Source organism: Psammomys obesus, unplaced genomic scaffold (assembly GCF_907164565.1).
Source record: "Psammomys obesus unplaced genomic scaffold, mPsaObe1.curated_primary_1811, whole genome shotgun sequence".
Lineage (NCBI taxonomy): Eukaryota > Metazoa > Chordata > Mammalia > Rodentia > Muridae > Psammomys > Psammomys obesus.
Window position 1 is genome coordinate 11,320,290 of NW_026585895.1, and position 18,156 is coordinate 11,338,445.

General features: G+C 40.6%; 1 protein-coding gene across 1 annotated transcript in view; it reads left to right on the forward strand.

The window, feature by feature from the left end:
* Positions 1-18,156, forward strand: part of Cir1 (corepressor interacting with RBPJ, CIR1) — a 30,883-nt gene that overhangs the window by 4,215 nt on the left and 8,512 nt on the right. Inside the window, exons 3-7 of the mRNA XM_055600028.1 lie at positions 501-574; positions 1,064-1,074; positions 1,162-1,226; positions 1,568-1,616; positions 3,287-3,404. Of these exons, the coding sequence (XP_055456003.1) occupies positions 501-574; positions 1,064-1,074; positions 1,162-1,226; positions 1,568-1,616; positions 3,287-3,404 (317 nt within the window). The remainder of the gene's footprint in view (positions 1-500; positions 575-1,063; positions 1,075-1,161; positions 1,227-1,567; positions 1,617-3,286; positions 3,405-18,156) is intronic.

An 18,156-nucleotide genomic window follows, 5' to 3' on the forward strand; every position in this document is an offset into this window, starting at 1 on the left:
CACACACACACACACACACACACACACACACACACACACACACACACGAACTCTCACTCTTAAAAATACTAAAATAGCTGGTCACGGTGGCTCATGCCTTTAATCACAGCAGAGACAGGCAGATCTCTGGGTTTGAGCCAGACTGGTCTACAAAGCCAGGGCTACACAGAGAAACTCTATCTCAAAAAAGCAAGAAAGAAAACAAAATAAAAATTTTTCTTAAAAAGTTGTGACACCAAAATATATGACAGCATGTAGGATTTCAAAACTATTTCAGCAGCATTTCATAATTTTTAAGAGAATCTTAGAAGAGTAACCATGTCCTCTTTTCTTTTTTTATTGGGAGAGCTAGAGGCAAAAATAAAGCCTCAAATTTATAGCAGTTTCTAATAAGATAGCACTTTCTCGATTTTTATCTGTAACAAAAAATCTTAATTCCTTTAGGGTTATCTTTGAGAAATGGTATGCTGTTAATATCCTTTTACCATTATTTTGTCTAGATTGCTTATGGGAGATGAGCGTGTAAAGAATGGCCTGAATTTCATGTATGAGGCCCCACCAGGAGTTAAAAAAGGTACTTTTCTCATGTCCTGAATGCTTTGATGTGATTACATGTAAGGATTGAGGAGTCAGTATTTTAAAAGCTTACTGTCTTTTTCCATTGCTCGTCTGTGACGATAGCTATCATTAGCACAGTAAAATAAACACAAGATAGTTTCTACTGGAGTAGCTTATGTCCTCGAGGGAGAAATGCTCAGTCTTGGCAGAGGTACATTTATCCTCCTATAATGTGCGCATACCTGTAGTCCTTCTTATTATACAAATAAAAGCTTAAAAATTAGGAATTAACATACCTATTCTGAACTCTGGTTCAATGTTGTATTTTAGCCTTCAGTGTTGTATTTTATCCTTCAGTGATCTGGTGTTTTATCTTGAGCAAAAAGAAAAACCAGTAAATTCTTACAAGTTACAATTAAATAATACAGCATAATGAGTAGTAGACTTTCCTCCTGACATTTCTAACGTGTTCTGCTTCCCTCTGTGCTTTGAATATGCAATCAAGAAAACAAAGAGGTAAAGTACTCTTCTCTGTTTGAATTTTGGTTTATAGTTGATTGTGATTTTAGGGAAAACTGAACAAATTTTTGCTGACTGTTGTAGAAAGAAGAAGCAGAAGGAGAGACAGAATACAAGTTTGAATGGCAGAAAGGCGCTCCGAGAGAAAAGTAAGGCTGCTTTGTGTCGTGTCGTTGTCTACAGCCCTTCTTGCCGCTGACTTGTTACGGTTTACTCACCAGGGCAGGCAGCGCACTGAAAGGGTATTTAAGGAGCTACCACACAACCAGGGTGCTCCATTCTAGCCTTGATCTGTGTACCTGCTTGCTTCTTAAAAATTGTGTTATCAGACTATATAGACACTCAAAAATTGATGGTAATTATATATTTTATAGTAATAATGCATTTTATAATGTTCTAAGAACTGTGAACTTTTTTCAGGTTAACTGCCATTGACTTTCTTAAATTGTTCTTAATATATAGTCAGCCTTTTTTTTTTTGTACTTAACAGATATGCCAAAGATGATATGAACATCAGAGATCAGCCCTTTGGTATTCAGGCAAGTGACATATTTATTCTTTGAGAATAATTTTTATTTAGTACATATCTTTACATTATTTTAAAAAAGATGTTTATATTAGAGTGCTCCAAAGGAACAGAACTGATAGGATAACTATATATACTGGAAGGGGATTCACTGTGCTAGCTTAGAGTGTGTGGTCTGGGTGGTCCAACGGTGGCTGTCTCGGGATGGGAGGGCTGGGGAGGTGGTAGCTGTGCGGGCTGTGAGGCTGAGTGTCTCTGCAGGACTAGTCTGGACTCCTGGAGGATTCTTACACAGTTGCTGGTCTTTCTTTAGTCTGTGTTGGAATCTTGAAGAAGCTGGATTTAATACCAGCAGCAACAGGATAGAGGAACTTGAACTTGCCAGTGAGAGAGAGCAAACAGGCGAAAAGCAAAGCTTCCTTCTTTGAATTCTTTTTTTTTTTTTTTTTTTTTTTTAATGTAGGCTGTCACCAGGAGGTGTGGCCCGGGTTTAATAATCTGATCAAGAAATCACTCACAGGAGTGTCCAGCCACTTAGATTTTAGTTGATTCCAGATGTAGTCAGGTTGCCAGACTAGCATCACAGTGTTTAAGCTAAAAAAGAAATTTGTGGTTTATATTTATGTCAGATGATAGGAATGAGGCAAAAACATGAAATGTGTTAGGCAAATAGAAGATGAGAATCAAGTTCTCTAGTGAAGGGATAATGATGAGGTCAGTACAGTTTTCAAATAACGTAGAAAACTAATGAGGTCAAGAAAAGATGTTAAAAGAGTTACTGATTTAGAAGCAGTCAGGTGTCACTCCAGGGCTGACCCTGTGGGAAACCTCACTTAGCCATCTGTGCCTGTCACATCTGCTGTCACAGCAGCAGAGCTGAGCAGTTGCAAACAGATGCAAACAAAAAAAACTTGAAATGCCATTTTTGCTTTATTGACTAAGTTTGCTAACCCCTGGCCTAGAAATGTGAAACTTCAAGGCTAAAGGTAATAGCTCAGTGAAAAAGCACTTTCACACTGTGTTAGGAGGACCTGGCTTCAGTTTGGACCAGGACAAAAAAAAAATTTTAAAGAAAAGAAATGTAGCTGGGTGTGGTGGCACAGGTCTGTTTTTTCCAGCATGGGAAAGGTAATGGCTAGGCAAGAAGATTGAAAGCTCAGCCTGAGCTACACAGGGAGACCCTATGTTTAAAAAAAAGAAAAGAAAAGAAAAGGTAGGGAGATACTTAGGTTAATGTATTAAAATTGGGAACCTAAAATTAAACCATGACATAATTCTTTGTGATATTTTACATTTTACCATGTGATATTTACCATTATTCCTTTTAGATGACATTGTTTTACTGTAAAAGGCACAGAGAGGATTCAGCTTAAATTTTAGGCAAAATTTATAGTGAAAGGTTTTAGTATGTACATTGGATTTCCCAACATAGATGTAGAATCTCTTTTCCTGGGATCTTTTTTAAAAAGTAGCCAAGTGTGGTGGTGCATGTTTTAATCCCAGCAGAAGCAGGTATATGTCTGAATTCAGGCCAGCCTGATCTACAAAGTAAATTCCAGACCAGCCAAGGCTACATAGTGAAGCCCTGTCTCCAAAGAGAAAAAGAAAAAAAGTAGAGTGGGGCACCTAAGTTGAATGTCAGACTCTTGGTATTTGAGAATTAAAATAATGTTTATTTCTCAGGTTCGAAATGTAAGGTGTATTAAATGTCACAAGTGGGGTCATGTGAACACAGATCGAGAATGCCCCTTGTTTGGTCTTTCTGGAATCAATGCAAGTTCAGTTCCTACTGATGGCTCAGGTAGGCTTTAGACAACATTTATTTGTTTTAGAATTTTGTCGAACAAGGAAAGATAAAATAACATTTTTATTTAAACTGATGTTGTTATTGTTGTACTTGAATTTAATTCACATTCCCCAAACAGGATGATCAGAGCTAGTGGAGTAATTCAGTGCTAGAGTGTTTTGCTTGTCAAAAGTGAGGTTTTGGGTCTAGTCCCTAGAATAGCACTCACCTCCCTGCAAAAAGATGATGAGGGGGACCTCTCCATAGTCTGTTAAATTTGAAGTGCCCTGTAATAGAGTTTAATTTTTATAGCCAGGTTTCTGTGAACTTTATTTATTCACTTATTGTTTTTTTTTTTTTTTTTGTTTGTTTTTTTTTTTTGCTGTGGTTGTTTTTAAACATGGTCTCATAAAAGCCAAGTTGACCTCAAACTCCCTATGTAGCCAAAGATGGGCTTGAACTTCAGGTCGGCGTGCCTCCACCTCTTGAATGCTAAGGTTATAGTTTGGTGGAGACAGGCTCTTACTATACAAACCTGGCTGTATGCTGCGTAAACCATGCTGGTTTTGAACTTAAAGACATCCTCCTGTCTCAACCTCCATGCTTTGCTTTTTTTGTTTTTTTAATATTTGTATTATGTATGTGTGTGTTTGTGTGCATGTCTGCATATGTAGCTGGCCAAGGAGTCCAGAAGAGAGCACGAGGTCACATGGAGCTGCAGTCACAGGTGGTTTGACATGGGTGCTAGGAACCAAATGCATCCTCTGGAAAGGCAGAAACTTAACCACTAAGTTTGATTTTAAAGTAAGGCACATTAAACACGTTGTTTATTTTGTTAGTAGCCTGAAACTAGGAGAAGAAATGGTTCCTCCGAGGGTGTGCGTGTGCATGCACATATGTTAGCAATGCAGATTTATGTGTGTGCACATTTGTGTATGTGTATGTACATACTTGTGTATGTGAATGCCAGGAGGAATGAATGTCAGGGTGAACATGGAGAAATCAAAGGACAACCTCTGTTGTCATCCAGTCCTTGCCCTCCACCTTGCTTGTTGGTGGATGCCGCATGTTCCAGCCTTGCTCGTCCATGAGCTTCTGAGCAGTGTCCTGTCTCCACTTCTATCTTGTGTTAGGAGCACTAGTGTCTTAGTTACTTTTTTAGTGCTGTGAGTGGGTAGTTCCCATTACCAATAAAATTGAGATTCATTTCAGAAGATTAGAGTCCATGACCATCATGGCGAGATGCATGGCAGTGTGCATAGTGCCGAAGCAGTAGTTGAGAGCTTGCTTATATCCTTATCTGCAAGTCGGAGACAGAGTTAACTAGGAATGGGATGGACTTTGGAAATCTCAAAGCCTACCTCCAACAAAGCCACACCTCCTAATCCTTCCTGAGCAGTTCTAACAACTGGGGACCTGGTATTTGAATATATTAGCCTTTGGGTCCATTCTCCTTTTGCCCACCACAGTAGGGTCATGGATACCTGTTTGTGGCTTTGCTGGGCTTCTGGGGATCTGGAGGTTTGTCCTCATATTTGCAAAGAAACACTATTCCCTGAACCATCTTCACAGCCCAGAGGTTGTTCTTAAATTTAAATTCTTCTGAATTGTAAAATCAAGATCTCTATGAGTTCAAGGCGAACCTGTTCTACAAAGAGAGTCCAGGACAACCAAGGTTATACAGAGAAATCCTGTCTTGAAAAACCTAAATGAATAAATAAATTTATTAGTACCTTCTCAGTGTTTCATCAAAACCCAGCTTACAATAGATCATAGTGGGAATAACCTACTTAACTCTTAAGCAGGTCACCGTACTTACATGACTTTCAGGTCCTGATTTTAAAAATTAGGATAACCCAGGTATGGTAGCACACACCTTAACTCAGGAGGCAGAGGCAGGTGGATCTCAGTGTGTTTGAAGTCAACCTGGTTTACATAGAGAGTTCCAGAACAAGCGTTGGCATACTTTTTAAAACCTCTTTTATTTACATTTCTTACATTTATTTCTCACTACTTCACCCCAATCACTTCCAACACCCTGACACCACGTAGGAGAGAGAAAGAGTTAGTAGGAGAGGGGGCACAGTTCTTTCTTAGCTGCTTCCTGACGGTCAGGGTCATCAGGTTCCTTGCAGCCAGTCCAGTCCTCGTTTCAGGAGATCTCCACCTTCTTGTCTCACAACAGCAACTAGGAGCAGCCTTGTTCTTTCTCCCTTCCCCACACTCCCTGGGCTCTGGCATTTATTTTCTCTCCAGAGTCCTCAGATTTAAACTATCTGCAGCTGGTAAAGAGTTCCTTTCAAAGCCCACATGAGGCAAATAGTTTGCTGCTATGGACTATCTGAATCAGACCCACATCTCACACCTGGGATTAAAACAAAACCATGTTTGTATCCATAACTAACAAGGCTTCATAGAGAGACCCTGTCTCGAGAAAGGATAGTAGTATAACTCCGATTTTCATCATTTGTAAAGCTTCTGTAAAACTACTTTTCCTCCTCTTTGTTCTCTTCTTTCTGTATTTTAAAAGCACTATATATCTAGTATTGGAGTAGTGGTAAAATAAACACTTTGATAAACAGCCTTTCTTGGGGGTCACTTAAAAGTATGTATAAAAAATAACCTTAAAAACAGGGCCTGGATGATGTCATAGTGGGCAAAAACTCAGGTTTTGTAGTTAAGGATTAGAAGCAACCCAAATGTTATCAGTATGGAGTTAGTAAAATAAACATTGATCTAACATATGTGCAGGGATGGTCATATAGCACCCTGATAGAACACGTGTTCTATTTGAAAATTAATTACTGAGGTAGTGGGCAGTGTTGAGGTACTTTGCCATGTAAGTGTATTCCAGGATGGCCTCCAATTGTGGCAGTCCTCCTGCCTCAGGACTAAGATTACTGGCTGAGTTACCAGACCTGCCCTTTGAAAAATAATTCCTATAGGACTATAGTTTATTTTCTACTTTCTCAAGTAATTTTTTGAACTATGTATTTGTCATTATACACATAAGCCAGTAAATTTTGTTTTGAATTTTGTGTTTTAACTTACAGAAGATACATATTCTACTCATACAAACTGATTAAAACTTTGACATGTCACATAGGAACAGGCAATCACTCCCAAGTTTGTAGTCTGGCCAGGATCTCGGACCCAATTATCTATGAATTTTTTCTACAAGAGAAAGACTTATTAGCCAAGGTTGACCTACTGTGGGGGAAAGCTTGACCAAAGCACAAAAGACCAAAAATAAAATGCAAGCACAAAAGTTTTAATTTGGGTTGCTCTAGATGATTAGAACCAGATGTAAATGGCTCTCACAAAAAGTGGATTGGCCACTCATGCTGCAGCCTGTGTTTCCTAAACTTAGTCTAAGGCAGTGGTTTTCAGCTGGGGATTGAATGAGCCTTTCACAGGGGTCACCTAAAACCATTGGGAAACAAGATATTTACATTCTGATTCATAACAGTAGCAAAATTAAAGTTATGAAGTAGTAATGAAAATACTTTATGGTTGGGGTTACCACAACATGGGAAACTATGTGACAAGGTCACAGAGTTAGGAAGGTTGAGAACCACTTAAATATTTTGACTAAATACTAAATCCCTGGAGGTATAGAAGTGGCTCAGCAGTTCAGAGCACTTACACTCTCGCAGAAGGCATGGGTGGGCTCCCGGCACCCACATGGTGACTCAAAACTGCCCGTGTCCACGGGAATCCAGTGCCATCCTCTGACTGCGCTGTCGCTGCATGGCTCAGTGCCTGTAAACAGACTACACTGTGGCATGTGCGCAGGCAGCAGCTTCCAGGAGCATCGCAGCTCCTAAATGAGAACCAGCAGACTGGGTTAACTCTTGCTTCAGGCTTTCTAGACATACAATAGTAAGGAAACATCGATTTGCAGCTTTTTCTTCCCAATTGACAAGATATAAGTACAAGAATAAATACAAATAAATACAAAAATTTTGATTCTTCATATCACAGACACTAAGACTGTCTGAAGGCACCAAACTCTGCAACTGAAGGAGGATAAAGTAGACCAGTATGTTCACCATCAGTGCTGCTGTTGTATGAACTAGTGCAGGTTCCCAGTGTGGTCAGGCATGCCTGGGCTAATGCCAGCTCTTGAGAAGCTGAGGCAGAAAGACTGAGCTGCATCATGAGGCTCTGGAAGTCCTGATCTGTACCTGGTGCATCATCAAGGCTGAGAACCATCGCCTAAACCACAAGTAAGAACAGTGAGATTCAATAGGACACTACTCATTTCTCTTTACTTAAATTGTGGAACTTACAAAAGTCAGAAATTTTCATCCTAAGGAAATAATCATGGGTACTCATTAAAGATTTTGCATAATACAGAGCAAAAAAACAAAACAAAACAAAAACCAAACCAAATATCTAATAAAAAGGTATTAAGTGAGTAAGTTACCACATCATACCTTACTGTGCAGCAATTAAAATAATAGGAAGAAACCTGGCTTGGTGGTGCACTGCTGACTCAGCACTTAGGAGAAAGACTTGATCAGATCTCTGTGGGTTCAAGGCCAGCCAGAGAGGCACAGTGAGACCCTGTCTCAATTTCTTAATGAAATGATGCAGATATTGTTTACAACATTTGGTTGAATAAAAAAACAGGTTATAACACATTAAGTCCGGAGCCCAGTGGTAGAGGCCTTGCCTACAATTCAGGAGGCCCTGAATTTGCGCTCCAGCACCATGGCACTTGTAATTAATTAAGCAGTAGTTAGACTTGTGTTTCTCTTATCTTTGGGTAGGCTTAGAGTGAAACACGTATTTTAGAAAAAGCATTGGAAGAAAAAGACCAAAATGTTAACAGTGCTTTTATTTGACTGGTTTAATTAGGATTGCCTAAGAGACTTTGCCTTATGTTATTTCTTATCTGTATCTCCAACCGTGAAAGTAAATTACATTTCAATTTTTTTAATGAACATTGTTTTAGAAGAATTAAAAATTAGACATAGGGGATCGGGTATTTTAAATAACGTTGTTCCATTAACAGCGCCTTCAAAGTCTGACCCGAGTTTAACGCTAGCACTTAATGAAAGCTAACAGGAACTCTTAAAAGCTCCTCAAAAACAAAATCAAAACACTGCTGTATCAAATAGGAAGGCAAACAATGGCTATGTGTTCTGAATTTGAATGCAGTAAAAAATAAACTGACCAATTTCCTAATCCACTTGCTGATTCAAGCTAAAAATGTCTTTTCATTTAAAAAAAAAAAAAATCACCTATTGAATAATGTCCCGCCAGTGAATAGAGATTATTTTTGCAATAAGGCAATTTCAGTGGATGTGGTTATCATGGGATAATCACACCCCTGGGGTACAGCCTTGTGCCTGTAATCTCCCAGGAGTGTAATTATTTCATGATAACCGCACCCCCTGGTGTTACATTATTTCTATTATGAAATTCTTAGTATAGTACAGAAAGTAACTTACTTTGATCACTGGAAACTGCAAGGTGCTGTTAGAATATTCCAGCTGTGAGGTTTACAGAGACCAGCTATAAGATTTACTTCTCCTTTACAGAGTTAAATTAGGCAATCAAAATGCTTCTTTGGGCTAAGCTGGTTTAGAATATCTTTTCAGCTGATAAGATCATCTTAAGTTTGTAAGTTTCCATCCACTCCAGACACATCAAAATTACCTTCCAAACTTGTAAGCTTCAGCAGTGAATGACTTCTTATAAAATATCTTTCCTACAGTATAATTAAACGGCTTGCCCACATGCTTATTCTATTTTGGGTAGCTTCTTTCTTTCTAACAGTGTGTCATGTGGCCTTAGCCTGGCTTAACCTGGATACATAGCCAAGATTACCTGGAACCCTGATCTTTCTGCTCCCCCTCCTGAGTGCTGGGGCAGCTCAGGGCCACATGCACACTGGGGCCACTCTACCATCTGAAGCTAGATCCCTAGCCCTGTCACCTTTATTTTCACTACTGACTCCTAATTTTTAAGTCTGTTAAATTAAACTTCTGGAAAAGTAGAGTGGGAAATTACAAGCGCTTTTTTTTTTTTTTATCAACTTTATTGAGCTATAATTTCAAACGCGAGCAGTTCTGTGACTTTTAATACATTTGCAGAGTTTTATATCTACAGCAATCAATTCTAGGACATTTTCACTAATCCTTGAGCTTTCATTCATGCTTTAGTTCCAAGGGGAAGGCAGCCCATAATGTATTTTATGCCGGTAGGTTTGCCTGTTTGGGAATATTGCACTCTTCCATGGAGTAGAGCTTCCCATTATGCTTAAACATTTATGCAGCAGTGTGAATTTTCATATAATAAACCTAGCCCACCGATAAACAAGTGTATGTGTAATACCCATGAAACAGTTGGTCAGGTTGTCTTCATGAAATAAAAAGTGAAACTATTTCTTAAATGCTTCCTTTTTCCTAGGGAAGATTTTGCATATTCTTGTTTGCTTGACTTCCAGGCTTCTGTCTTAGGGTGCAGATGTTAGCCTTAAGCAGTCACTGTGTAGAAGGGCTTGAAGCACTTTGAGTGGCTAATGCCAACCTGCTTCAGCCTGCTTCTTAGCCGTCCATCATGCCCACCGTTTAATTTAGCTTTACCAATACTGAAAGTAGTTGAACTGGTCCTAAAGTTCTGATAATGCCAGTCACTGGTTTTTAGGATTATGGACTAGTGAGATGCACCATTTAGAAACATTCAACTTTATTATTTTTGTAAATGTAGTATAGGATCACATTAGTTTTCCTTTTTATCCTGATAATATGGTTTGTGGGTTACCTTAATTGATTTTGTACATTTGGTTTCTTTTTTAATTGTTTTTTTTTTATTAATTACATTTGATGCACTTTGTATCCCAGCTGTAGCTCCCTCCCTCAGCCACTCCCCACCTCACCCTCGTTCCCTCCTTCATCTCATCCCATGCCCCTCCCCAAGTCTACTGATAGGGGAGGTCCTCCTCCCCTTCCTTCTGACCCTAGCCTATCAGGTCTCCTCAGAAACATTTGGTTTCTTAACAAACTAGATTCAAAACTTACTATGCAGTTCTGACTAACCTCAGACTTTGGATTGTCATGCCTCTGTTCCCAAGTGCTGGGTTTGCAGGTACGTACACCACACCCAACTACATGAATTGATTTTCCGATGTTGAACCAGCCTTGCATATCAGGATTAAAACCTATTTGGTTGTAGTATAAGTTGTTTTTATACATTATTGGAATCAATTTGCTAAACCATGGTTAAGGATTTATTTATCTGTGTTCGTGAGAGATACTGGCCTGCAGTTTTTTGTCCTTTTATATTCTCCTTTAGATGCTTGATAGATTTAGCTAGTAAATCCATCTGGGCCTGAAGCTTTCTGTCTTGAAGGTCATTATTATTATTATTTAAGTTTCTTGAATTGTTTTTAGATTTTTGTCCTCTGGCATTTGGTTCTTTTTATATAAATAAAGCTCTAAGACACAGTAATTTGTTGTTCTTTTCAAGACAGAGTTTCTCTGTGTACCCTTGGCTGTCCTGGACTCACTTTGTTGACCAGTCTGACCTCGAACTCACAGTGATCCGCCTGCCTCTTCCTCCACGAGTGCTAGGACTACAGGTGTGTGCCACTGCGCCAGCTGACACAGAATTCTTTATCATGCTCCTTTACTGCTTTTCTGATATACCTGGGGTGTGTAGTGGTGTCCTTTCATTCTTTATTATTGGCCATTGTGTCTCCTGTCTTTTCTTGGTTAGCCTAGCTAGTGCTTTTTCACTTTAGTGGTCTTTCCAGAGAGTAGCTTTCAGTGTGGTGAATTTTTCTCTCCAATATTCCTGTTTTCAATTTTGTTTCTTACTGAGTTTAATTTGTTGTTCTTTAAGGCATAGCATTTGGTTTTGGTTTGGGATTGGGCTTTCTTTTTTTTAATTTTAATTATAATTTTTTATATTAATTACAGTTTGTTTACTTTGTATCCCAGCTGTAGCCCCCTTCACAAATCCCCTCCCAATCCTACCCTCCTTCTCTCATCTCCTCCCTGTTCCTCTCTAAGTCCACTGATAGGGGAGGTCCTTCTCCCGTTCCATCTGACCCTACCCTATCAGGTCTCATTAGGACTGGCTGCATTGTCTTCTCTGTGGCCTAGTAAGGCTGCTCCCTTCCTCAGGGAAGGTGATTAAAGAGCCAGCCACTGAGTTCATGTCAGAGACAGTCCCTGTCCCCCTTACTAGAGAATCTACGTAGATACTGAGCTGCCATGGGCTGCATCTGAGCAGGGGTTCTAGGTTATCTCCATGAATGGTCCTTAGTTGGAGAATCGGTCTCAGAAAAGACCCCTGTGCCCAGATTTTTCGGGTTCTGTTGCTCTCCTTGTGGAGCTCCTGTCCCCTCCAGGTCTTAACTATTTCCCACTTTTTTCATAAGGTTCCCTGTACTCTGCCCAAAGGTTGGCCATAAGTCTCAGCATCTGCTTTGATACCCTGCAGGGCAGAGCCTTTCAGAGGCCCTTTGTGGCAGGCTCCTGTCCTGTTCCCTGTTTTCTCCCTCCCTGTGTCCATCCCATTTGCCTTTCTGAGTGAGGATTGATCATCTTACCCAGGGTCCTCCTTCTTGCTTAGCTTCTTTAGGTATACAGATTTTAATATATTTATCCTCTCTTATAGGTCTGGTATCCACTTATAATTGAGTATGTACCATGTGTATCTTCCTGATTCTGGGATATCTCACTCAGGATGGTCTCTTCTAGATCCCACCATTTGCCTGCAAATTTCATGATTTCCTTGTTTTTAATAGCTGAGTAGTATTCCATTGTGTAAATGTACCACAATTTCTGTATCCATTCCTCAGTTGAGGGACATCTGGGTTGTTTCCAGGTTCTGACTGTTATGAATAAAGCTGCTACGAACATGGTTGAGAAAATGTCCTGGTTGTGTACTTGAGCATATTTTGGATATATACCTGGGAATGGTGTAGCTAGATCTTGAGGAAGCGCTATTCCTAATTGTCTGAGAAAGCGCCAAATTGATTTCCGAAGTGGTTGTACAAGTCTACATTCCCACCAGCAATAGAGGAGGGTTCCCCTTCTCCACATCCTCTCCAGCATGTATTGTTACTTGAGTTTTTGATCTTAGCCATTCTGATGTAAGGTGTAAGCCATTCTGGTGTAAGGTGAAATCTCAGGGTCATTTTGATTTGCATTTCCCTCATGACTAAGGACCAGACACACTAAATCTGTTAGAAGAAAAAGTGGAGAAGAGCCTAGAACTCATTGGCACAGGAGACAACTTCCTGACCAGAACACCAACAGCACAGACTCTAAGATCAACAATTAATAAATGGGACCTCATGAAACTGATAAGCTTCTGTAAAGCAAAGGACACTGTCATCAGAACAAAACGAGAGCCTACAGACTGGGATATAGAGCCAACTCTATATCTGACAGGGCTAATACCTAGAATATATAAAGAACTCAAGAAGTTAAAAAGTAGCAAATCAAGTAATCCAACTACAAAATGGGGTACAGAGCTAAACAGAATTCTCTGGAGAGGACTGTAGAATGTGATTGGGCTTACGATGCAGAGCTAACCATGGCCTGAACGTTTTCTAGCCAAGTGCGTTACCATTGAGCTATACCTGTAGCCCCACAATTGATTTAAACATGTTTTCCTACATTCATTCGTTTTCTCTGGACGAGTGTGCACATATGTGGAGTTCAGAGGCCAACTCTGGGGAGTCGGTTGTCTCCTCCTATGTACACCATGGGTGAACCTGGGACATTAGGCTGCAAATGCCTTTACCTACTGAGCCGTCCCACTGCCTCATAGAATTCATTTTAAGTCTTTCTTATTTTCTAAAATGTGCATTTAATAGTATAAGTCTCTCTAAGCACATGTTTTACTGTATCCTATGGTTTTTTGATAAATTGTATTGCAGTGGTTTACATCTTTTCATGTTTTTTTCTCTATTTAGTGGCTTCTGACAATAGCTACCCTAAGTTAGGTCAGAACTTTTCAAAAAGACCACCTTGATCTAAGACAGCAGCTACAGCAGGGCTGGGAGTTCCCAGACTACTCACCAAAACCATCGCGAGTCAGGATGCCCTCTGAAGCCCAGGGTTCCTGACTCACAGTTCAGGGAAGCACTTTTCTTAACTGTAGTTTATGGCAGAAAGGATCCAGAGCAGGACAGCCACAGAAGAGCCACACAGAACAAGCATGAAACTTCCACTGTGCCTGCTGCAGACAGACAGACACTGTCACCTCCGATGCGCTGACGGAAGGACGCGCTACACGTGTGCTTGGCCAGGGAAGTGCACCTAAACTGCCAAGAGTGCTTGTTGATGGATTAACTACATAGATTAGGTCAGGTGCCGTGGTTGAACTCGGTCTCCAGCCCTCTGCTCACATGGTTTGTCTTTCTGACATGTCCTGCCACCATTTCTAGCCATCTCCTTAATCTGAGCTGTCTTGGCTCACTGGTGGTTACTCTGGTAACATCAACTGTCCTGTCAGCTTTGGTTTGCTGTTTTCTTTAAACCATTATTTTGGAGTTGCGCCTCCTTTCATCTCAGTGTGGGTCCCAGCAGTCAAACCCAGGTTGTCCAGCTTGCATAGCAAGAATTTACCAACACAGTCCATCCTGCCACCCAGATAGAGACTTCTTATACACTTAGCATTTGACAAATCTCAACTATGGAGACACTTTGTCCAACTGCAGACCAAAGCCAGCCAATTTCTTTTAGTAGGCAGCTGTCATGTTTTTATTTCCGTAATTCAAAGTACTTTTTTACTCTTGTTCTGACACCTCCTTGCTGTGTGTTATAAGAAGTGTGTTTCTTTGCTTCACATATTGTGAGATATTCTGTTATTCTGTTACAGATTTTAGTTTAAATTTTGTAATCTGAGAGTAGGCTTTGTACAGTCTCCATTCTATTTTTAGTTTAAGATTTATTTATTTATATGAATGCTCTGCCTGCGTAAACAGAAAGCTTAGTAGAGGGCATCAAACCCCATTACAGGTGGTTGTGAGCCACCATGTGGGTGTCAGAAATTGAACTCAGGATCTCTAGAAAAGCAACCAGTGCTCTTAACTGCTGACCCATCTCTCCAGCCCATTCTTTATTATTTGTTTCCATTCTTTATTATTTGTTGGGCTGTGTGGCCCAGAATGTTTACTGTTTGGTGACTGCCATACAGTAGTGTGAGAAAAGCATAAATCTCTCTATTACTGGGTAAAATCTATATTTGTCCGCTAGATTTGTTGCATGGGTCAGTTCACTGTTACCTCCTGATTTTCTGCTTGCTGGATCCATCAACTGGTACAAGAATGTCAGAGTCTCCAAAAATAACAGTGGCTTTGCCTATTTATAAAAAAAAAAAATAGTAATAATAATAATAAACATGTCTATCAGTTTTCCCTCACATATTTTGATACTGTTGTTAGGTATGTACAGACTTCAGATTACAGGATCTTTTTGAAGAATTGATTCTTTGCCATTATAATGCCTCTCTTCATCCTTAATAATTGTCCTTGCTAGGGTGGTTTGAATAAGACTGTCCCCATAGGTTCATAGGTTTGAATGCTTAGTCATCAGGAAGTGGCACTGTGTGAGAAGGGTTAGGAGGTGTGGCTTTGTTGGAGGAGGTGTAACACTGGGAGTGTGCTTTAAGGTTTCAAAAGCCCAAGCCAGGCCCAGCGGCTTTCTCTTGCTGCCTGTGGATCCAGATGTAGAACTCTAAGCTACTTCTCCAGTACCGTGTGTGCCTGCATGCCATCATACATGCCACCATTATCCATGAAAATAGTGGACCAAACCTGTGGAACTGTGAGCAAGCCCAGATTAAATGTGTTCTTCTATAAGCACTGCCATGGTCAAAGGGTCTCTTCACAGCACTAGGCCTGCTAACTGAGACACGTGCTTTGAACTCTGCTGGTGTTAGATTAGTGTGGCTATTCTAGCTTTTCTGGTTACTGCCAGCGTGCTATGACCCTTTCTCCATCCTCTCTGAAGAACTACTTTTAATATTTCCAGTAACCTGAGTCTAACTGCCAACAGAGTCTTCATTCATTTGATTGATCTGAGGTTTTTGAAGCTTCTCGTTTACTTGTGAAACATTTCACTGGATATTGAATTCTTTATTGGTAGCTTTTTCTTTCAACACTTAAAAAAAAAGTCAGTCTCTTTCCCTGTGTTTCCTTTCGTTCCCTCCCCTCCCCATACTGGAGGCTAGACCCAAGGCCTTTTAGACCCAGAGTGCTCAGCATGTGCTCTGCCATAGCCAAACCTCCAGCCGTCTACTTTCTTCTCTTTTTTTCATTTTAGAGTTTTTTCTTTATCTAGATTTCTTTATCTTATTTTATGGGTGTTTTTCCTGCTTATGTCTGTGCACCATATGTGTGCCTGATACCCTCAGAGGTCAGGTGATGGTTTCAGATCCCCTGAAACTGGAGTTACAGCGGCTTGAGAGCTGCCATGTGCTAGAAAGCAAACCCAGGTCCTCTGCAAGGACGACAAGTGCTCTTAACTTCGGAGTCATCTCGCCAGCCCCTGTATTGTCTTTAAAGTGGTTCTTTGAAGTTCTGCTGATGCCAACAAATTAATTATAGTTTTGTTCTGTCAATAAATGGCTGTGCTTTTTGTTAAAGACATGTCTGGTGCTAATGGAGGATACCGATCATCTCAAAGGGTGCCATGGATCTCAGATCATAAGTACAAGTCACTGTGTGCACAAACGCATGGCTTGAGCTCCACAGACCTTTTGTCTCCCTTCTAGTGCTGGGATTGCAGGCATGTAGTACCACACTTGAGCTTTTTACCTGAAGTACTGGAGATCTGAACTCGTGACCCCGTGCTTGGTGCCAAGCCCTTTACTGACTGAGCTTTCTTTCTCCTCATCCCCATAAGTCTCGTTTATGTAACCATCTCAACATCATTCCATCTACTTCTGTCAGCCTCTACTACTGTCAAGTGAAGGAAGTTAACTTGTGTTTGTCCAAGTAAAGAATGGCATTTGGGTTATCTTGTAAATACTAATTCTGCCCTAGTCAGTCTTGGAGAAGACTGCGACCCTTCATTATATTCCACTTGGAATGCCCTGTTTTACCCTTTCCTAAGCCTCTGAATGTCTGAGATGATACTGAGTCTCTAGTTTATTCCTGGACATTTTTTTTCTGAAATAGAGACACTGTCTTAACATTTTTGTATCCCCATTGCCTTGAACGTGTACATGTTTAGCAGATAGTAGTTTATTTAGCAAGTATATGAGTGAAAAAACTTCACTACCCATTCAGAATATTTAAGGTTATCATTCCATCTCTTCTAAAGATATTTCAAAAGAAAGTTGTACTTTTCTTATGAACTAATTTTCTCAAAAATATTATAGGCTTGAAGACAAGAACAGGACTCTCCTACAGTCTTAGTACGACATACCTTTAAAATCATTTTTTTCTTCATGCAACACCCTCCTTATAGTGAGATATTTAATGTAGATACATTTTGGAGTCCGTAGTGCCACCACTCAGCAAGCACTCTTGACTAAATGTGTACTGTTAGAACTTTTTTCTGAGACAGTGTCTCACTATATAGCTCTGGCTGACCTGGAACTTGCTACATAGACCAAAGTGGCCTCTAGCTCATAGATTTGTGCCTGCCTCTGCCTCTCAAGTGCTGGGATTAAAGTGTGCACTCCCACACCCAGCTTCTTACAACTTTTTAAAGTTAAAAGGCACTACACTTTAAAATTTTTTTATTATTATCATTTATTACAATTTATTCGATGTGTAACCCAGCTGTGTCCCCGTCCCTCGTCTCCTCCCAATCCCACCTTCTCTCCCTCTTCTAGTGCCACTCTCCTAGTCTACTGATAGGCAATGTCTTCCTTCCATCTGACCCTCGCCTATCAGTTCTCATCAGGACTGGTTGCATTGTCTTCTTCTGTGGCCTGGAAAGGCTGCTCCACCCTCGGGGGGAGGTGATCAGAGAGCCTGTCACTGAGTTCATGTCAGAGAAAGCCCCTGCTCCCCTTATATTAGGGACCCCACTTGGAGACTGAGTCTATGGGCTACATCTGAGCCGGGGTTTTAGGTCCTCTCCGTGCATTGTCCTTGGTTAGGGTATCAGTCTCTGCAGGGTCCTCAGGGCTCAGTTTTATTGGCTCTGTTGTTCTCCTTGTGGAGTTCCTGTCCCTCCAGGTCTTTCTATCTCCCCCTTCTTTCAAAAGATTCCGTGCACTCTGCCCAAAGTTTGGCTATGAGCCTCAGCCTCTGCTTAGAGACCTCGGCACTACTCTTAAGTGTAAGATTTGAGCTTGCGAGTTGTACACCTGCTGACCATATCCTCAACAAGACGGAGAATATGACCTTCACCCTAGAAAATATCTGTCTGCCCTTTCCAGTTGGCCTCCTCCCATAAGCACTAAATTCTAACTCTGATTTTCTTGTTCTTGAACTTCATGAATAATATTTTCTCCTTCCTTCCCGCACTGGTTTCTTTGAGACAGGGTTTCATGTAGCCCAGGCTGGCCTTGAATTCACTGTGCAGTCATGGATGACCCTGAATTGATCCTATTGCTTCAGCATCCCAAATACTGGTATTACAGGCATACATGTCCAGTTTATGGTGTGCTAGGGATCAGAGCAAGGTCATCACACATGCCAAGCAAGGCTCTACCAACTGAGCGCCATCCCTAGTGCTCAGTGTAGTGTTTTTGAGCTTACGGTAACCAGAGCATTTATATTGTATATATATGTTGTGAATAGCAAGTTCTGATGCTTCGTGGTCTCACAGCACAGAAGGAT